This window comes from Phoca vitulina, unplaced genomic scaffold (genome assembly GCF_004348235.1).
Source record: "Phoca vitulina isolate PV1807 unplaced genomic scaffold, GSC_HSeal_1.0 scaffold2, whole genome shotgun sequence".
Lineage (NCBI taxonomy): Eukaryota > Metazoa > Chordata > Mammalia > Carnivora > Phocidae > Phoca > Phoca vitulina.
In genome coordinates this window covers 82,023,087-82,042,019 of record NW_022589705.1, presented here as the reverse complement: position 1 = coordinate 82,042,019, position 18,933 = coordinate 82,023,087, and the positions used below count along the sequence as shown (strand labels likewise).

The following is an 18,933-nucleotide window of genomic DNA, read 5'->3' as shown; positions in this document are numbered from 1 at the left end:
GGTAGGCATTAGGTAATTTTTTTTTTTTTTTTTTTTGAGGGAGTACACGTCAAGAAAAACCTGTATAAGAAGGAGTGAAGAAGGGACACCTAGCTGGCTCAGTTGAAGGAGCATGTGACCCTTGATCTCAGGGTTGGGAGTTCGAGCCCCATGTTGGGTGTAAAGGTTACTTTAAGAAAATAAAATCTTTTTTTTAAAAAGCCTTTAAAATTTTTTTAAATTAAAAAAAATAAAAAGGAGTGACGAAGAATGGGGGAAAGGAAAGATGCTAAGCGGTGATAGAGTCTCAAATCCTAGCCTGGGCATGATCACAGGAGAAGGGTTCTGGAACATAAGCCACACCACAGAGTAGAACCTGCCTTTTGTACCCTGTATCAGTCAGTGACTTGGAAGGTGGAGTAAATTCCCAGGTTAGGGCCTCTGTGCTCCCTCTTGTAAGTGCAGTTTTCCAGGGAAGGGGGCAGCTGTGTGAAGCCAACACAGCAGCTGGAAGATGGGTTCACTGGCAGGGTAGAGGTGATCCGGGTTGGGCACCAAGACAGCATCTGCCACCCCCAGGAAAGACAGCTAGGGTGGATCTGCAAGATCTGCCATTGACCAGGAAGGAGAATCAATGATTAAACAATAATTTGCCATCCTGGAAAGAAAGCTGGACCTGGAAGTCAACCCTCATCATCTGAAATATGGTAAGGATCAGGGTGGATAACTCTTGAGGTCTCTGGCTAGGACAGCTATATAATTTGCAGGATCCAGTGCAAAATGAAAACTGCAGGGCCCCTTGCTTAATTTATATATACACACACACACATATATACACACACACATATATAAATGTATATATATTTTATATAATTATAAATACACATATATACAAATATATATATATATATTTATACACACACACACATATATACAAGAGGGCAACAGCAGAGCATTAAAGCAAGCACAGAGTTCTGAGCAAGAGGCCCCGTGTGACTACCCAAACCTGTCCCCCTGTGAAGCCAGCCTGTCCCTGAGACCCAAGAACTGCAGCCTGGGAGCCAGGCACAGCTGTATCCTGAGGTCAGAGAAGGGCATGTGACCCAGGCCTGGATGCCATGGAGACCAGGACTAGGAGCAAGACCGAGAGGGTTTAAGCGGGAAGAGGGAGTGGGTGAGTGAGCCTGGAAGGAATGTGGGTCTCTTTCCCAGTGCCTCTGGGGTCTTGCCCATCGATTTACTATCTCACTGAATCTACCGTGTGTGTGTGTGTGTGTGTGTGTGTGTGTGTGTGTGTGAGAGAGAGAGAGAGAGAGAGAGAGAGAGAGAGAGATACATAAAGGCTAAAATAGAAGACAGCTACAAAGAGCTGAAGGGCAGTAGTCAGAGGAGAAAGAGGCCTCTTCTTGCCGGACAGAAGACTGTAGAGGGTCTTGGCTGGGAAGCTAGAAGTGTGCAAAGCGAACCAGGGCGAAATGAGGCAAGGCAAGAGGTAGGTCCGGAGGGCCTGGAACGCCAGGGGGAGGAATCTTAAGTGTGCCTAGGCATAGAGACAGCAGACGCCACACAACCCGGGGTCCGGGCAGGGACGTGGTCAGACCTCCGCCGCTAGAGGTCGGATCAGGACTACCCGAGGAGAGCCTCAAGGAGGCGGAGACCAGCGGCGGATGCGGCCAATTAGGCCGCGGGGATCTCCAAGCGCCGTCAGCTTTTCCCAAGGGCCGGGCCAGCGTGGGCGTGGTCTCGGCAGTGGGCGTGTCCCCTTCCTCGGGATCCCCGCGTGAGGCCGCCCGCCGCCCCGCCCCCGCCGAAGCCGCAGTCCGCCTTCCGAGGGCGCGCGGGGCCGCCGCCCAGTGCGCAGCCGCAATGGATCGCTTCCGGGGGCGAGTCAGCGGAAGTGAGGGCGGTTGAGGCTGGGCGGCCCGCTGTGGTAGGAGGGGCCGTGAGGTGAGTGAGTCCCGGAGCCCGAGTGTGAGGTGAGAATAGGTCCGAGCGCCTCTACGGAGGCGGCAGCGCGGTCTCATAGCCCGACTGTCGATGCGGCCTAGTGCCAGGCGCTGTGCGGAGACCGCGGCTCCTCTTTCCGCGCCAGTTCTCGCGGGAGCCCCTGTAGTCCGCCTCGCTCGGCTGAGGGTGGGAGGATTCAGTGCCCGGGGGGTAGTTGCTCGCCCGAGTCACCCAGCTTCCGTGGCTGCGCTACAGCAGAGGCTTCTCGTTTCGACCGCTCTCCTCGGCCGGCCGGGCCACTTCGACCGCCTCGCTCCTTCTGGGACCCGGGCCCGGGCCTGTGGGTCCGACGGCCGCCAGGACCGGCGGCGAGAACTTGGCCGACCTTGGCCCCTTGGGGTCGGGCCGTTACGGCGGAGAGGACGCGGGTCCCGGGCAAGGTCCCCGCAGCGGCTCCCCCCAGTGCAGCCGCTTGGGGCCCACGCGGGCTGTCGCTCGCCGAGTTCCACCGAGCGCGGCGGCCTTGGTGGGGCGCCCCGCGCCGGGGTGATGAGAGTAGACCCTGCCCCAGGGGAGCCCCGAGTCTCCTGCTGGAGAGCGTGTGTGAACAGGCCATGACAGCGGCCTGGAGAGGGGTCGTGGGAACGCAGGGGTGCTGAGAACCTGGGGCAGTCTTCTAGCCGATGACACTTGGGGCGGGCAGGGGGACGGAGGCTAAGCCGGAGTTCTTCGTGAGCAAACGTTGAAGTGCTCACTGGGGACTAGGCAGGCGCTGTGCTGTGCCGGGGGAAGCTCCTGCCCTGCGCCAGACGGCAGGTTACGCGGGTTCTAATTACTATTGTGAGAGGACTCAGAAGGAAACGTGGGGTGCTGGGGGAGGGGAGGCAGTAAGGATCTGTCTGTCAGCGAAGGGAGGTGATGCTTGAGCTCTGAAGGATGATGAAGAATGAGCTTGGTGAAGAAGGTGCTGGTGTTTCAGGCAGAGAGGACAGTGTGGATAGGAGCTGAGAGGCGGCCAGCGTGGCTGAAGGGCAAGGGGAACGTGGGAGGTGTGGCTGTCAAGTGTGCAGGGGCCCAATTGTAGGCCTTGGAGTTTGATCTGGTGAGGTTGGGTCTGACTGTGGCGGACCGGTACCCGGTCTAGAGGTCACCCTGTTGGCTATAGGGAGGGGCGGGGGTTAAACAGGAGCAACCTGTCCTGGAAAGATCCCTCTGGCTGGTGTTCAGGCCTGAGTCTTTGGAGGTAAGTTTGGAGAGGAAGTGGCTGTAGTGTCTAGAGTGAGAAACACAGGGAAGCACTGTTCTGTGAAACTTGTGGCAGGCATTGACATTGAGCACAGAGCCTGGCACACAGAGGGACTTTGATAAAAGGCTGGAACTGCACGGAGTTGAGCCCACGCAGAAGGCAGCAGCATCTAGACCAGACTTGAAGTGCTTTCTAACTGGCGTGACCACTGAGTGACCTTAGACACTTCCCTTCCTCTCTCCAGCTTCCTTTCCCCGTTTGTATTGTAAAGTGAGTGATAGCTCCTTTCCCACAGGTGAAAGAGAAATCCTGCAAGGGAGGTTTCAGTCCATCCCCTGTTCAGAGCCTGCCCTTGGCTCCCCAGTGACTTCTTACCTGGGCATTCCCAGCCCTCATGACTTGACCCCCAGTTTACCTTTCTCTGCTCTTTATGCCTCTCTCGCCTTCCTGTCCTGGACCGGTGCTATTGTTGCTGTTTTTCATCCCTTCCTACCCCCTCTGAACTCACCATGAGGCCTTGGGGCCAGGGGCTGCCACCTGCTTAGTGTACCTTTCTTAAGAGTGATATTCAGCCTTTGCTAGAATTATGTATTCAAGTCCTATTTCTCTCATATTGTGCGTTCCTTGAGAGCATGGGTGTGTCTTCCTCCTTCCATAGCCCCTGCAGTGCCCAGCACGGGGCCTGACACAGAGTGGGTATTGTTATGTTTGATGAACAAGGGAATGAGTTCATTGATTGCATCTGCTCACCATATAAGAGCAGCTGTGAAGAATACAGTCAGGAGTGATCCCATCCATCTGTGTTGTGTTTTAACAGTTCATTAAGCACTTTAAAATCTTACCCTATTTCGCTGATTGATCCTTAAGGTAATCTAGGATGGCAGCTCTTGTCCTCTTTTTACATACGGAAAAACCAACATTCAGAAAAGTTATGGGACTTCCGTAAGGCTACAAGACCAGTAGATGGCTAAACAGGATAAAAATTTTTGGCTCTTTTCCCTGTAGTCCAGTAGACTTGAGATTGACAAGAGCTGGTTGTTTATTCTACCGTTGTCTTCCTTACATCTCCCCCTTGCCAAGACTCAGCAGTACTAGGCTTGGTGGCACATGCTGGGGCTTTTACACCCCATCTTCAAGAATGAATGCTGGGTTTGAATGGTACCTACAGTTTGGCTTTTAAACTACCAAGAAAGTTCTATTTACGTCTCTACAAGTAATGCCTCAGGAAACCTAAGGGATCAGGAAGCTCCCAGAGTTGGCCAAGCTCATGCCTCAGGTCTGGAACAGAACCTTCAAGGGTCTGGATTTGGAGCCATTGTTGGGTGAGGGCAGCCTCTTGGGTTGTTTTCCTCCCCTGTGAAACGTCAGAGAAACCTTGGTGTTAGTTATAACTCTGCAGGACCTGGTTTGTATGGGGCTTGTGTGGTAGCCACTGAGTCTCCACTGTGGGGGTTGTTTCACAGGAAGAGAAATCTGATGTTCCTTAAAGATGGCCTGACATGAAGGAATCACGCCTCCAGCCTCCCCAAGCCCCCAGAGCTTCCCTGTGGCTGCCTTGTCCTTCAAGTCCAGGAGCCGGTTGAAATGTCAGGAATGGAAGCCAGTGTGGTAAGGGGCATTCCCAGGGCAGGGCTGTGGTGGGGAAGGGTTGAGCACTGGGCCTGCTGAAATTCTATAGGAAATTCTGAGACTCTCCAATTAATTCTTCCTTTCCTCTGGAGGCGACCCTTCCACATACTCCCACCGCTTGCCCCTGATAGGCAAAACCAAGTGTGGTCTTGGGGGCTGTTAAGGAGTCAATGTGTTTCTGCCTTTCTGGGCAGAGGGAAGGGTGGGTAACCTATATGATCCCTATACCCAACTAATTCCTCATGCCTTCACTGGGTCCTCCTAGCATTTACCATGCCTTGGCAGCAGCAGATGTCCCCTTAAATGGCTGGCAACTGGGGAATCTGCCCTCACTTATATTGAGACTTGACCCACACACAGTGCCCTGTCCTTGGGATTGGGGACTTCAGTCTGCCTGCTAAAGGGGAGGAGGGTAGAATGGAACAGTAGTTGGACCCATCTCTGAGACTCCTTGTCTCTCTCCTTTAGACCATCCCAATCTGGCAAAACAAGCCACATGGGGCTGCTCGCAGTGTAGTGAGAAGAATTGGGACCAACCTGCCCCTGAAGCCATGTCCCCGGGCATCCTTCGAGGTAAGTATACTGAAAGAGCAGGGTAAGTAGAGGCTCAGAGCTCTGGGAGGATGGTGCTGCTTCTGTGCCCCAGACTACTTGGTGTTGCTAAGGCAGGTTGCTTTCCTGATCACTTTTTCATTTTGTCAAGAAATATTTATTAAGTGCATATAATGGATACTGGTCACTGTGCCTTCCTGATTGCACACAAAACTATGACCACAACAGACTTCCAATCTGTTCATAAATGAATAACCTTGCATCTTTGATGCCACTAAGTGACTAAGATTTCATGAGGCTCCTGCAGTCCAGTTCATCAGAGTAGTACAAAGGCCCTTGCTAAGCCAGATTCCCAGAGTAGCCATGTCTTTGCCCTGAGGTGTTTGCCTGCAACCCTGGCAGGTCTCCATGTGGGACACTGAGTGTTGTGTGACTGAGTCAAACTCTGCTTTTCTTACCAGCCCTAAGACTTGACCACTTAGCCACCTATTTTTATGTTTCCCTGAGGCCTTACTCCCCATCCTTTTCTTTCTGGCCAAGTCTGGCCACTCCTTTACTAGAGCACTTAAGGCTTACCTCTGTATCTAGGGGCCTTTAGCACTGACTCTGCAGCAGATTCTTGCCTGGCGCATGTCTTTGAGAACTCCTCCTCCCCACCCCACCCCCCCACCACCACTCTACAGTGGAATGCTAAGTAGCATTTATTAGTCCCAGCTACCTCCCTCTAAGAATTAATGATTAAGAACCAGCTCCAGGCTAGATGCTTAAGACATGTACGTTTGGGGAACTGGGACACAAGAGAAGTACTTCAGCTTTCTGTCTACACAGAGGAAACAGAAATATATGCCTGAAAAGACATGGGCCCAGTGGAAACAGAAATGAAGGAGGCTGAATTTCTGTATCAGATGCTGAGCTGTGAAATTGTAGGAACTTGTTCTGGAGTCAGAAATGGTGTCAGGGTTGGTATTAGAGACAGGAATGGAGTTGGAAGTATGTGATGTGGGGTGGCTATGCTGTGCCCCGGATTGCCAATTATCCAGGTTTGCCTAAATGGCATGGGCAGGATGTGGTCCTAGCTGCCTCAAGCATCAGAAACAAAGGGAAGCACAACTAGGGAGTGTGAGGGACTCAATGGATGTTGCCCCTACACTTGGCTATAACCTCTTCAGTCCTTTGGCCAGACGCTTCTGGGCAGGGACGATCAAGGGCACAGGCTCCCACAGATCAGGAGTATGCGTGAATAGTATGAGTAATACTAGCTAACATTTTCTGAGCACATACTGTATGCCAGGCACTGTGCTAAATACTTTATATGTGTTAACTCATTTAATTGTCAATAGCGGAGCAGCATTCTGGAAAGAAAAACAAATGGAGGCTTCCCTTACATGGCCCATTTTAGCAGTAACTTCTGGGTCAGTGGAAGTCCTTTCCTGTGTAACCTTGGAGCATCACATTGCTCCTATGAGACCCAGGTTCCCTATCTAAAAGCTAGAGCTATCAACTCCTGATCCATCTACCAATCTATAGCAGAAACATCTGAATTTAACTCATGTGTAGATAGGTTTTTGATGATTTCTGTTGTAAATTAATTCCCTTATTTAAAGGAACCTTGCTGATTTATTTTTTAGATTTACCCATACAAAAATATTAAACTGTGAAAAGTGAAAAAAAAAAGGAAAATAAATTACATATAATCACATACTCATCACACAAAATAGTTAATAATGTTTTGGTGTAGTTCCTTTCCATCTTTTTCTAGATGCATGTTTTTTTTTTTTTTTTTTTTTACTTTGTTACAGTCATAGCATGATTGAATCCTCCTGATCTTTCATTTAACATAAAGTTACTCAGCCTTGTCTGTTCCCTGGTTATTGTTCATCTGAGTTGAGGGGCTATTTTAAGGAATCCTCTTATTCTTTTGGTATGATTAATCATTTCTTTTTATTTAAATCCAAATATTAAAATTATCCAGTTTGCTTAAAACAGAGTTGCTATAACAGTGTAGATCCCAATTAGCTATGGAGGTATTGTAAAGAGCTAGCCCGAGAAACTTCTTGTTGATGTCCTTGTACCTGTATTCTCATAGCTGGAGAAAGCAAGGTGCTCTTAGTGGCCATCTCTGGTGAAAGGTAACTCTCACCAGTCCCACTGAAGACTCTTTTGCTCCAGTCAGGGGTCAGCAAATGTTTTAAGAGGCCAAATAGTAAATATTTTGGTGTGGGGGCCATAACTACTGTTAAAACTACTCACTTCTGCAGTTGCAGCTTAAAAAATAACACAGACGATACACAAATGAATGGGTGTGACTTTCCAATAAAACTTTATATATAAAAATACGTCCCAATCCTGCTCTAGGCCACCATGTTTTGCTTGGAAGATATAACAGCCTCATAACTGGTCTCTTCACTCTCTCATGCATGTTCCACACAGCAGCCAGAGGAGTCTTTCAAAATCTGATTCTTACTCAAAATCTTCCGGTGGCTCATTATTGGTCTTAGAATCAAAGTTATTAATTCACTTTCCTGCCTCTTGCAAACCACCCTCTACCCCCAGCTCTGTCCAGGTGTGCTGAACTACTTGTAATCCCACAAACTCTTTTCTGTCCTTTTTCCAACCAGGAACTGTCTTCTCCCCTCTCTAGGAAGCCTTCCTGATATTTAGGTGCCCCTCCTTTGTGTTTTGCAGTTGATGTCAATAAATGTTTTTTGATGACTTTTGCTTCCTTGTAGACCCTGCCCAACATCTCTGATCTGTGTCTGAGGGATGTACCCCCGGTCCCTACTCTGGCTGACATCGCCTGGATTGCTGCGGATGAAGAGGAGACATATGCCCGGGTCAGGTAGCTGAGGCAGTAGCTGGTCTGCTGGGGAATGGGGGGCTCCTTCCCACATGAGGTGGCAGGCAACAGGGGGAGTGCTTATGAGGGGCTGAGGGCAACAGGAACAAAAGCTATGGGCTCTGAGTGGGAGCAGAGCCTGGCTGTGTTACTTGTGTAGGAATGGGTGAAGGAATTTTAGAAGGGGTGCAGTGGCTGGCTATCTCTGACAGTATATACTTGTCTTTCCCTGGTCCAGAAGTGACACACGGCCCCTGAGGCATACCTGGAAGCCCAGCCCTTTGATTGTCATGCAGCGCAATGCCTCAGTGCCCAACCTGCGTGGGTCCGAGGAGAGGCTTCTGGCCTTGAAGAAGCCAGCCCTGCCAGCCCTAACCCGCACCACAGAGCTGCAGGATGAGTTGAGCCACCTGCGCAGCCAGATTGCTAAGATAGTGGCAGCTGATGCAGGTAGGAGCCCTTGAGTCAGGGCCAGAATTTAGCAGGCTGTTCCTTTACCCCTGGCTTTTGGTACAGGATAAAGGGTAGGAAAATGATGGTCCATGGTTCAGGGGGACAAAGGCCCAGGGCTCTGGGGTTGTCCTGAGGACTGGCTAGCCTGTAGTACTCCTTGGATGGTTTCCATCAGCCATTTTGCGCTGACTGGTTTGATTAGATACAAAATCTTCACTTAACCTGTGACCCCCCCCCCCCCGGGCAGATTCCCTCCCTTGGCTATAAAAACCAACACCCTCTTCCATGAGCCCTCAAGCAGCTTCCCTTTTCAATGAGAAATAAGGATTCCCCACCAATAAGAGAGAGATCCCCTTTAAGCTATCTTCCTATCTACATATCTTCCCTTTCCTTGTTCTCCCAGAGTCTACCTCTCTATCCCTCCACCTGTCTGTCTGCAGTTAAGGCAGAACCACCACTGGAAATGGATGGGAGTCTGCCTTGACCCAGTGCATGAAACACCAACATTGGCTCTCTCCCAAGCTGCCCAGGGTTTATCATCCTGTTCGTTCTATCCATCCTCACTTTTTTGCACCTTGTCAACTTAAAGTCATAGCTCCCAAACCTTACCTGTTGGTAAAATTCTCATATATTTAATTCACTCATATGGCAGTTTAATAGAGGCATTGTACTTGAATTTTCCATTTATATGTTGGCTGCATTTTTGTCATCCAAGAGTCAAGATGAAGTAGTTGATGAAAAATGAAACAAAATCTTTTGTTTTGGAAATCCTTTCAAGATTTGAGAAACTAGGAGGACTACACCATTCTGTTTTTGCTATTTCTTCACGTCACAGATAGAGGAGCACAGTCACAAGCACTAGCCCAGTTAGAGAAAAGGACACATTCTGGCCTTTGTTCTGTCACTGTTGCTTTGGTAGAAATAGGGCTGTCACTCCATAGCCCACTGCAGAATGGGAGCTTTTAGAAGCCTAAGCCTTTATGGGGTGGGTTTTTCCACCCTCACAGAACACTGGAGGAGCTCAGTGCTTTTCCATCTTTAGATTCTGAGAGGAGTGGTTAGTGGAGGAATCCTCTACAGGCTTACAAATAACATCCTGGGCTCTCCTAGAATGTCATGTCAAGCCCAGGAAATGAATGTTTGATAGGCACTGCTTGTAGGGAAAAGATACTACTGCTGTATTCTAGTCCCAATGTCCATCCATGCCTATTGTTTTCTCTTTCAGCTTCGGCTTCATTAACGCCAGATTTCTTATCTCCAGGAAGTTCAAATGTCTCTTCTCCCTTACCTTGTTTTGGATCCTCATTCCACTCTACAACTTCCTTTGTCATTAGTGACATCACCGAGGAGACCGAGGTAGAGGTCCCTGAGCTTCCATCAGTCCCCCTGCTTTGTTCTGCCAGCCCTGAATGTTGCAAACCAGAACACAAAGCTACCTGCAGCTCGTCTGAAGAGGATGACTGTGTCTCTCTGTCCAAGGCCAGCAGCTTTGCAGATATGATGGGGATCCTAAAGGACTTTCACCGGATGAAACAGAGCCAAGATCTGTAAGTATGTGATAAGGAGCTCTGGTGGTGTGTTTACTGTTTAAGTCGCCTGTGGCCAATGATCTAGTAGAAAGAATTTACAAAGTTAAGTCTTCAGTAGTAGCTATGTATTACTTCATTCACAAAGCTTGCCTGCTTAGTAACACCTGGGGCTCCAGTTTGAGGAAAGAACAACATTTTACATTTGGTTGGGGTGATCTAACTCAATCATTAGAAATTTTACAAGAAGTCTCATCTAATCCAACTTCTGTCCCCCAGTCAAACTGGTAGACTTATTTTTGATGGAAGGAGAATTTCATAAAGTTGGGGTTTCTGCTTTAAAATACAGTGGTCCCTTATGCAAACCAGCTCTCCAAATCCAGGCATTTGAGACTCTAAACCTGGCTGTCCAGCAGAATTGCTAAGATTTGTTATAAATACACCTTAAACTTACTAAAGCAGAACCCCCAAGGAGTGGAGCCTTATGTCTGGGGATCTTTTTTCCTTTGTTAATGGAAAGAGCTGGGTTGATGACTAAAAATGAGAAAGTAGCAACATCAGCAAAGATTCAGAAGTGTGACAGACTGATCTTATACCTACCTAATGACCAGTAAATGTCTTCATAAGGATGTATATAAGTTCAGTAGAATTTAAAGCACCTATTTTCCAGATATTTTTGATGTGTTAGGTAACTCAAAACTATCCCAATCTGGAGTTGGTTTTGTTCCCATGGTTCCCTTGTGATGTGAACATTTTACTATGAATTTTAGATCTCTTATAAAAACCTCTGGAAAAAGCCTTAATAACAGATAAATAATCTGCCTGATAATTCAAAGGTCATAAAGATGCTCACCAAATTGGGGAGAATGGATGAACAAGGAACTTCAACAAAGAGATGGAAAATACACCGAAGTACTAAATAGAAGTCACGGAGCTGATGAACACAATAACTAGAAAATTCATCTAGTTTGCCCTGAACTCCTCTAGTAGGAGTAACAGAAGTAACAGAAGAAAGGATAAGTGAACTAAAAGACAAAGCAGTAGAACTCCCCTAATCAGAGCAGCAAGTAGAAAAAAGAATGGGAAAAAAAAAAAAGTAAAGATAGCTTGTGGGACATCAAATGGACTAATGTTCTCATTATAGGGCTCCCAGAAGAAGAGAAAGGCACAGAAATCTTATTTGAAAACAGAATGGCGGAGAGGCACCTGGGTGGCTCAGTCAGTTGAGCATCTGCCTTTGGCTCAGGTCATGATCCCAGGGTCCTGGGATGGAGCCTGCCTCTCCCTCTGCCCCTCCCCCCCGCTTGTGCTTGCACTTTCTCTCTCTCTAATAAATAAATAAAATCTTTAAAAAAAGAAAATAGAATGGTTGAAAATATCCCTAATGTGGGGAAGCAAACAGACATCCAGATCCAGGAGGCCCAGAGAGTTGCAAATAAGATGAACCCAAAGAGACCCTAAAAGCTGCAAGAGAAAAATAACTTACGTAAAAGGGAACCCCCATAAGACTACCAACACATTTTTCAGCAGATACTTTGCAGGCCAGAGGGAGTAACACAATATATTCAAAATGCTGAAAGAAGAAAACTTCCAACCAAAGTTATTCAGAACTAAAGAGAGAGTTTTCCAGACAAGCAAAACCCAAAGGAGTTTATCACCACTAAATCAGCCTTAGAAGAAATGTTAAAATGACCTCTTTAAGCTGAAAAGAGCACTAGTCAGTAACAGGAACACATATCAAAGAATAACTCTCACTGGAAAGATAATAAAAATAGTGGACTCATCACTTATTAAGGTTAAAAAGACAAAAGTAGTAAAAATAACATGATTACAATAATTAAGGAATACACAAGATAAAAAGATGTAAAATGTGACATCAGAAACGTGGGTAAAAATGATGAGCTTTAGAATGTGATCAAACTTAAGTTGGCAACTATTTTATCAACTTAAAATAGACTTACAGATATAAGTTGTTATACTTAAGGCTAATCTTAACTACAAAACAAAACCCTATGGTAAATACACAAAGATAAAAAGGAATATAAGCATACCACTAGAGAATGTCATCAAACCACAAAGGAAGAGAGCAAGAGAAGAAAGGAACAGAGAACTACAGAAATAGAAAACAATAAAATGGCAATAAGTACATATTTATCAGTAATTCTACTTTAAATGTAAATGGACTAAACACTCTGATCAAAAGACAAGAGTGGCTAAATGAATTAAAACAAAACTATATGTTGCCTACAAGAGACTCCTTTAGATGTAAAAACACACAAAGTGAAGGGATAGAAAAAGATATTCCGTATAAATAGAAACCAAAAGAAAGCCGGGGTGGCTATACTTATATCAGGAAAAAGTCAACTTGAAAACAAAGATTGTAACAAGACAAAGAGCATTATATAATGATAAAAGGGTCACTCCAACAAGAGATGATATAACATTTGTAAATATTTATGAATATATAAAGCAAATATTAGCAGACATGAAGGGAGAAACAACCATACAGTAATAGCAGGGGACTTAAATACCCCACCTGCATCAATGGATAGATCATCCAGACAGAAAATAAGAAAACACTGGCCTTAAATGACCTGTTAGACTGGGTAGACTTAACAGATATATATAGAACATTCCTTCCAAAACCAGGAGAATATACATTCTCAAATGCACATGGAACTTTTTCCAGGCTAGATCATGTGGTAGGGCACAAAACAAGTCTGAATAAATTTAAGACTGAAATATCAAGCATCTTTTCCAACTACAGTGATATGAAACTAGAAATCAGTTACACAAAATCTGTGGAAAATTCACAAATATGTGGAGATTAAACATCATCTACTGAACAGCTGGGCGGGGGGTGGAGTCAAATCAGAAACCAAAAATACCTTGACACAAAGGGCGCCAGGGTGGCTCAGTCATTAAGCATCTGCCTTCAGCTCGGGTCATGATCCCAGGGTCCTGGGATCGAGCCCCACATCAGGCTCTCTGCTCAGCAGAAGCCTGCCTCTCCCTCTCCCACTACCCCTGCTTGTGTCCCCCCCCTAATCTCTCCGTCAAAATAAATAAAAATAAAATTAAAAAAAACCCTTGACACAAACAAAATGGAAATATACCAAAATTTAGGAGATGCAGCAAAAGCAATTCTAAGAGGGAAGTTCATAGCAGTGAGTGCCCATCTCAAGAAACAAAATTCCCAAATAACACAACTTTACACCTTAAGGAACCAGAAAAAAAAAAGAAGAGCAAATGAAACCCAAAGTTAGTAGAAGGAAGGAAATAACAGGGATTAAAGCAGAAATAAATGAAATAGAAACTAAAAAGCAATAGAAAAGATGAAAGTAATTGATGGGTCTTTGAAAAGATAAATGAAATTGACAAACCTCTAGCCAGAATCTCACCATAAAAAGATGACTCAAAATCAGAAGTGAAAGATACTACAATACCACAGATATCAAAGGATAAAAGACTATAAAAATTATATGCCAACAAATGGACAACCTAAAAGAAATGGATAAATTCCTAGAAACATACAATCTATCAAGACTGAATCATAAAGAAATAGAAAATCTGAACAGATTGATTACTAGTAAGGAGATTAAATCAGTAATCAAAAACCTCCTAATGAATAAAACTCCAGGACCATGTAGATGGCTTCTTTGGGTGAATTCTACTAAACATTCAAAGAATACCAATATTTCTCAAACTCTTCCAAAAAAGAAAAGATGAGGGAACTCTTTCAAATTCATTTTACAAGGCCAGCATTATCCTTACACCAAAACCATACAATGACACCAGGAGAAAATAAAATTATAGGCCAATATCCCTGATGAACATAGATGTAAAAATCCTCAACAAAATATTAGCAAACTGAATTCAACAATACCTTAAAAGGATCATACACCATAATCAAGTGGGGTTTATTCAAGGAATGCAAGGATAGTCCAACAATCTACAAATCGATATGATATACCATAGTAATAAAACAAAGGATAAGAGTCACGTTCATCTCAATAGATGCAGAAAAAGCATTCAACAAAATTCAACATCCATTTGTGATAAAAAACTTTCAACCGAGCAGGTATAGAAAGAACATACCTCAACATAATAAAAAAGACCCGATATGACAAGCCCATAGCTAACATCACGCTCAACGGTAAAAGCTGAAAGCTTTTCCTCTAAGATGAGGAATAAGAAAAAGATGCCCGTTCGCCACTTTAGTCAACATAATATCGGAAGTCCTAGCCTGAGCAATTAGGCAAAAAAGAAAAAGGAAAAGAAAAAGAACAGGCATCCAAACTGGAAAGGAAGAAGTAAAACTCACTATTTGCAGATGACATGATATACAGAAAACCCTAAAAACTCAAAAAAATTGTTGGAATAAAGGAATTCAGTAACGTTGCAGGATACAAAATAAGTAAAAATCAGTTGTGTTTCTATACACTACTGACAGACTATCAGAGAAATTAGCAACCCCATTTACAATTTCATCAAAAGAATAGAATACCTAGGATAAAAATTAAGGATGTGAAAGAGCTGTATACGGAAAACTACAAGACATCAAGGAAAGAAATTAAAGGAAACACAAACATGCTCATGGATTGTAAAAATATTGTAAAAATATCCATACTACCCAAAGCAGTCTACAGATTCAATGCAAATGCTATCAAAAGTCCAATGGCATTCTTTACAGAACTAGAAGAAAGTATCCCTAAAATTTGTATGGAACCCCAAAGACCCCAAATAGCCAAAGCAATCTTGAGAAAGAACAACAACACTGAAGGCATCACACTCCCTGATTTCAAACTCTATTACAAAACTGTAGTAATTAAAACAAAATGGTATTGGCATAAAAACAAATCATTGGAGCAGAACAGAGCCTAGAAATAAACCCACGCATATATGGTCAATTTACAACAAAGGACCCAGGAACATACAGTAGGGAAAAGACAGTCTCTTCCATAAATGGTGCTAGGAAAACTGGACAGCCACATACAAATGAATGAAACTCAACCACTATCTTACACAGGCAGTAAGCTCCTTGACGTAGGTCATGGCAATGATATATTTTCAACCGGACTACTAAAAGCAACACAAGCAAAAATAAACAAGTGGGACTATCTCAAAGTAAAAAGCTTCTGCACAGCAAAGGAAACCATCAACAAAATGAAAAGGTAACCTATTGCATGGGAGAAAATATTTGCAAATCATATATCCAATAAGGGTTACTATCCAAAATATATAAAGAACTCATACAACTCAATAGCAAGAAATGAAAAGACCAAAAACCCAGTCTGATTAAAAAAATGGGCATAGGACTCAGACATTTTTCCAGAGAAGACATATAGATGACCAATAGGCACATGAAAAGATGCTGAACATCACTAATCATCAGAGAAATGCAAATCAAAACCACAAATTTCACCTCACACCTGTTAGACTTATTATCAAAAAGATAAAAAATAAGTATTGGCAAGGATGCAGAGAAAAGGGAACCCTTGTGACCTTGGGTAGGAATGTAAATTGGTGCACACACTATGGAAAACAGTATGCAGGTTCCTCAAAAAATTAAATAGAACTACCACATGAGGGGTGCCTGGGTGGCTCAGTTGGTTAAGCATCTAACTCTTGATTTCAGCTCAGGTCATGATTTCAGGGTCTTGAGAATGGGCATGGAACCTGCTTAAGATTCTCTGTCTCCCCCTCCCCCCCACCCAAAAACCTACCATATGACCCAGCAATTCCACTTCTGGGTATTATCCAAAAACAAAAACACTAACTTGAGAAGATAGATGCACCCCCATATTCACTGCAGCATTATTTACAATAGCCAAGATATGGAAAAAACTAAGTGTCCATCAGGGGATGAATGGATAAAGAAATTGTGACATATATACAGAATGGAATATTATTCAGCCTTAAAAAAGACTGATATCTTGCCATTTGCCTCCCTCTCTCCCCCTCTCTAAAAAAAAAAGGTCGGGGGCACCTGGGTGGCTCAGTGGGTTAAGCATTTGACTGTTGATTTCATCTCAGGTCATGATCTCAGGGTTGTGTGTGAGCCCTGTCTTAGGCTCTGTGCTGGCATGGAGCCTGCCTAAGATTCTCTCTTTCCCTTTCCCTCTGCCCTTCCCCCCCATCTTTTTTTTTTTTTTTTTTAAGATTTTATTTATTTGTCAGAGAGAGCACACACAAGGGGAGCTGCAGGCAGAGGAAGAAGCAGGCTCCTTGGAGCCCGATGTGGGACTCAATCCCAGGACGCTGGGATCATGACCTGAGCCAAAGGCAGACACTTAACCAACTGAGCCACCCAGGCATCTTGCCATTTGCAACAATATAATGACTAGAGGGCATTATGCTAAGTGAAATAAGCCAGACAGAAAACTATACGATCACTTATATGTGAATCTAAATTAAAAAACAAAAACAAAAAAAACCAAGCTTGTAGATAACAACAGATTGGTGCTTGCCAGAGGCTGGGGGTGGGAATGGGGGAAATAGGTGAAGGGTGTCAAAAGGTAAAAAGAAATTTAAAACTTTTTTTTTAATTAAAAAAAAAGATTGTACCTATATGTTTCCAATTAAAAACATCTCAGAGCTCCTCTGATGAGCAGACAGGGTTGTAGGAAATCCTCAGCACACCTTTTCCCCAGAACTAATAATAAAGGTCAGAATAGCCACGTTCACAGTCACTTCCCCTGCTGACGTGGGGAAATGTTAGTAAGAAAAGATAGCAACAGAAGGTGGGAGCAGAAGCTTAGCCACAGTAGGCCAACTCTAACTGGTTGATAGTCCTTTACTCTTGCCCACATTTTACAGCCATTTCAGGAAATAAAGCATTCTAGTTAAACCAGCTAGCTTGGTTTTGGACTCTGGATTAGCTACTTACTGGCTGAGTGCCTATTGATTTTGGACAAACTGTAGAACCCTTCTGTTTCCGTTTCCTCATCTGAAAAGACTTCTTGGTAAGGTTGTTGTGAGGACTAAATGAGATAATGTATTCAAAGACACAAAACACTGCCCAAGAGCAAGTACTTAATAAATACAAGCTGTTATTTTGTCTCCAGGAACCGGAGTTTATTGAAGGAGGAAGACCCGGCTGTCCTTATCTCTGAGGTCCTAAGGAGGAAGTTTGCTCTGAAGGAAGAAGATATTAGTAGAAAAGGAAACTGACAGAACTCAGCTCTGCAAATTCAGTCTCATGCTCCTGGAATTCCTTCAATAGCTGCCTTCCTCACCACAGACCTTTTTGCCTCTCAGAAATCTTTTGCAACAGTCTTGCCGAAAGCTAGAGCTTGGACTGAAAGAGAAGAGTTGGATCATGCTTCCTTTGCTTTAAACCTTAGCAGAAGCTAAGGCCTGTTTTGCACCAAGACACTTGTTACAGGTAAATGTATAGGTTGGAATGTCTCAGTCTAAAGGGTGAGACAGAAGTTTGGTTTTTCCTTGCCTCTGTGTGAAAATAGGTCCTAAATGAATGGCTTACTTCACTGCATTAGACCCCATAACTGGTCACACCGGACACTTTGTGCCCAGCTGTCACTCTCAGCGGCTTCCTTGCAGCAGAGCAGGGCTGAGGGGTGAGGGGCTATAAATGTTTATATGTGTTGACAGGGCAGGGAAAATCTTATGCTGCTCCATCATAAACTGACACCAGTGCCCAGCAATTACCCTCTCCCTCTTTCCTGTCCCTAGATGTAGAGGTCAGACCTCTGGACCAGCTGACACTTGGGTTGCTGCTGGGAGGCCTGGGTTTTTTTCTTAAATATATTTTGTAATACTGTACAACCAAATCTACCCTCCCAGGCCGTGGGGCCTCATGGGTTCCACCGATTGAAAACGCTTTCTCTTCCATGGACTTTAGTTTAAGCCCAGTAGGAAAGAGAAATGGGAAGGAGAAACAGCACCATCCTTCTTCCAGGCCCTTGACTGCTCCTTTGCACTGGGCCAAGGTTTGTACCTACCACACCATGCATGACTCAGAAGCCCTCAGGTCCCTTTCTCTACGGTATGTATCCTGTGTGTGTTTGGGTTGAAGTACTACCTGATATTAAATGAAGGATATGGAGAGATGCTGCATGTGCTGTTTGTCTCTGCGCTGTAACCACCTGGTATCATGAGTATAGGATTCCTGTTAATTTTAAGGTATGTGAACTTTCATAAACAGGTTCCTGGCTTCCCCTCTTTCCTTACAAAGTCCCGCCTACATAAAAAAAAACTTCCGTAGGGAGCCTCTTTTCCCCTTCTGTAGGGATTTTACCCTAAACTCTTAAAAGTAGTTCCATCTTAGAACTTGCACACTTGCCCCCCAGAGGCTGTTTAAGCCTCTTAAGGTAGCACACCTGCAACATGGGAAACTGCCACCTGGTGGATAACATCTTGGATAGACACGGGGGTTAAGATGGGACCCATGGCAATGATAGAACATATTAACTATTAAAAAGTTGCGTTTTCAGAAATAAAATGGTAATGTTTTAATTACCATCAGAGTCAGCTTTGTAAACAGCCATTTATTTGGATTCATAGTTTTACAAAAGGAGTTCTCTTACACCTTGTAAAAGATTGATATCATCACAGCTAGATTGCTATATAACCTCAGGCTTTTTTTTTTTTTAAAGCACAGGCTTTTTAAAAATATTTTTTTAAAGATTTTATTTGTTTGAGAAAGAAAGAGAGCACAAATGGGGGGTGGGGAGCGGCAGAGGGAGAGGGAGACTCTCCACTGAGCAGGGAGCCCGATGCAGGGCTCGATCCCAGGACCCTGA

At 44.6% G+C, this 18,933-nt stretch overlaps 1 protein-coding gene across 4 annotated transcripts; it reads left to right on the top strand.

Moving 5' to 3' along the window:
• The first annotated feature begins 1,821 nt into the window (after positions 1 to 1,821).
• MTFR1L (mitochondrial fission regulator 1 like) lies at positions 1,822 to 18,776 on the top strand. 4 transcript variants are annotated; one of them, XM_032390899.1, is made up of 7 exons: positions 1,822 to 1,926; positions 4,636 to 4,780; positions 5,270 to 5,374; positions 8,083 to 8,192; positions 8,428 to 8,639; positions 9,868 to 10,189; positions 17,236 to 18,776. In XM_032390899.1, exons 2-7 carry the CDS (start codon positions 4,757 to 4,759, stop codon positions 17,339 to 17,341), a joined length of 879 nt encoding a protein of 292 aa, XP_032246790.1. In that variant the 5' UTR covers positions 1,822 to 1,926; positions 4,636 to 4,756; the 3' UTR covers positions 17,342 to 18,776. The 4 variants fall into 4 exon arrangements, with proteins under 4 accessions (XP_032246790.1, XP_032246799.1, XP_032246807.1 ...); XM_032390908.1 differs by having other exon boundaries at positions 1,869 to 1,955; XM_032390916.1 differs by lacking the exon at positions 1,822 to 1,926 and adding an exon at positions 1,969 to 3,169.
• Positions 18,777 to 18,933: the final 157 nt, after the last annotated feature.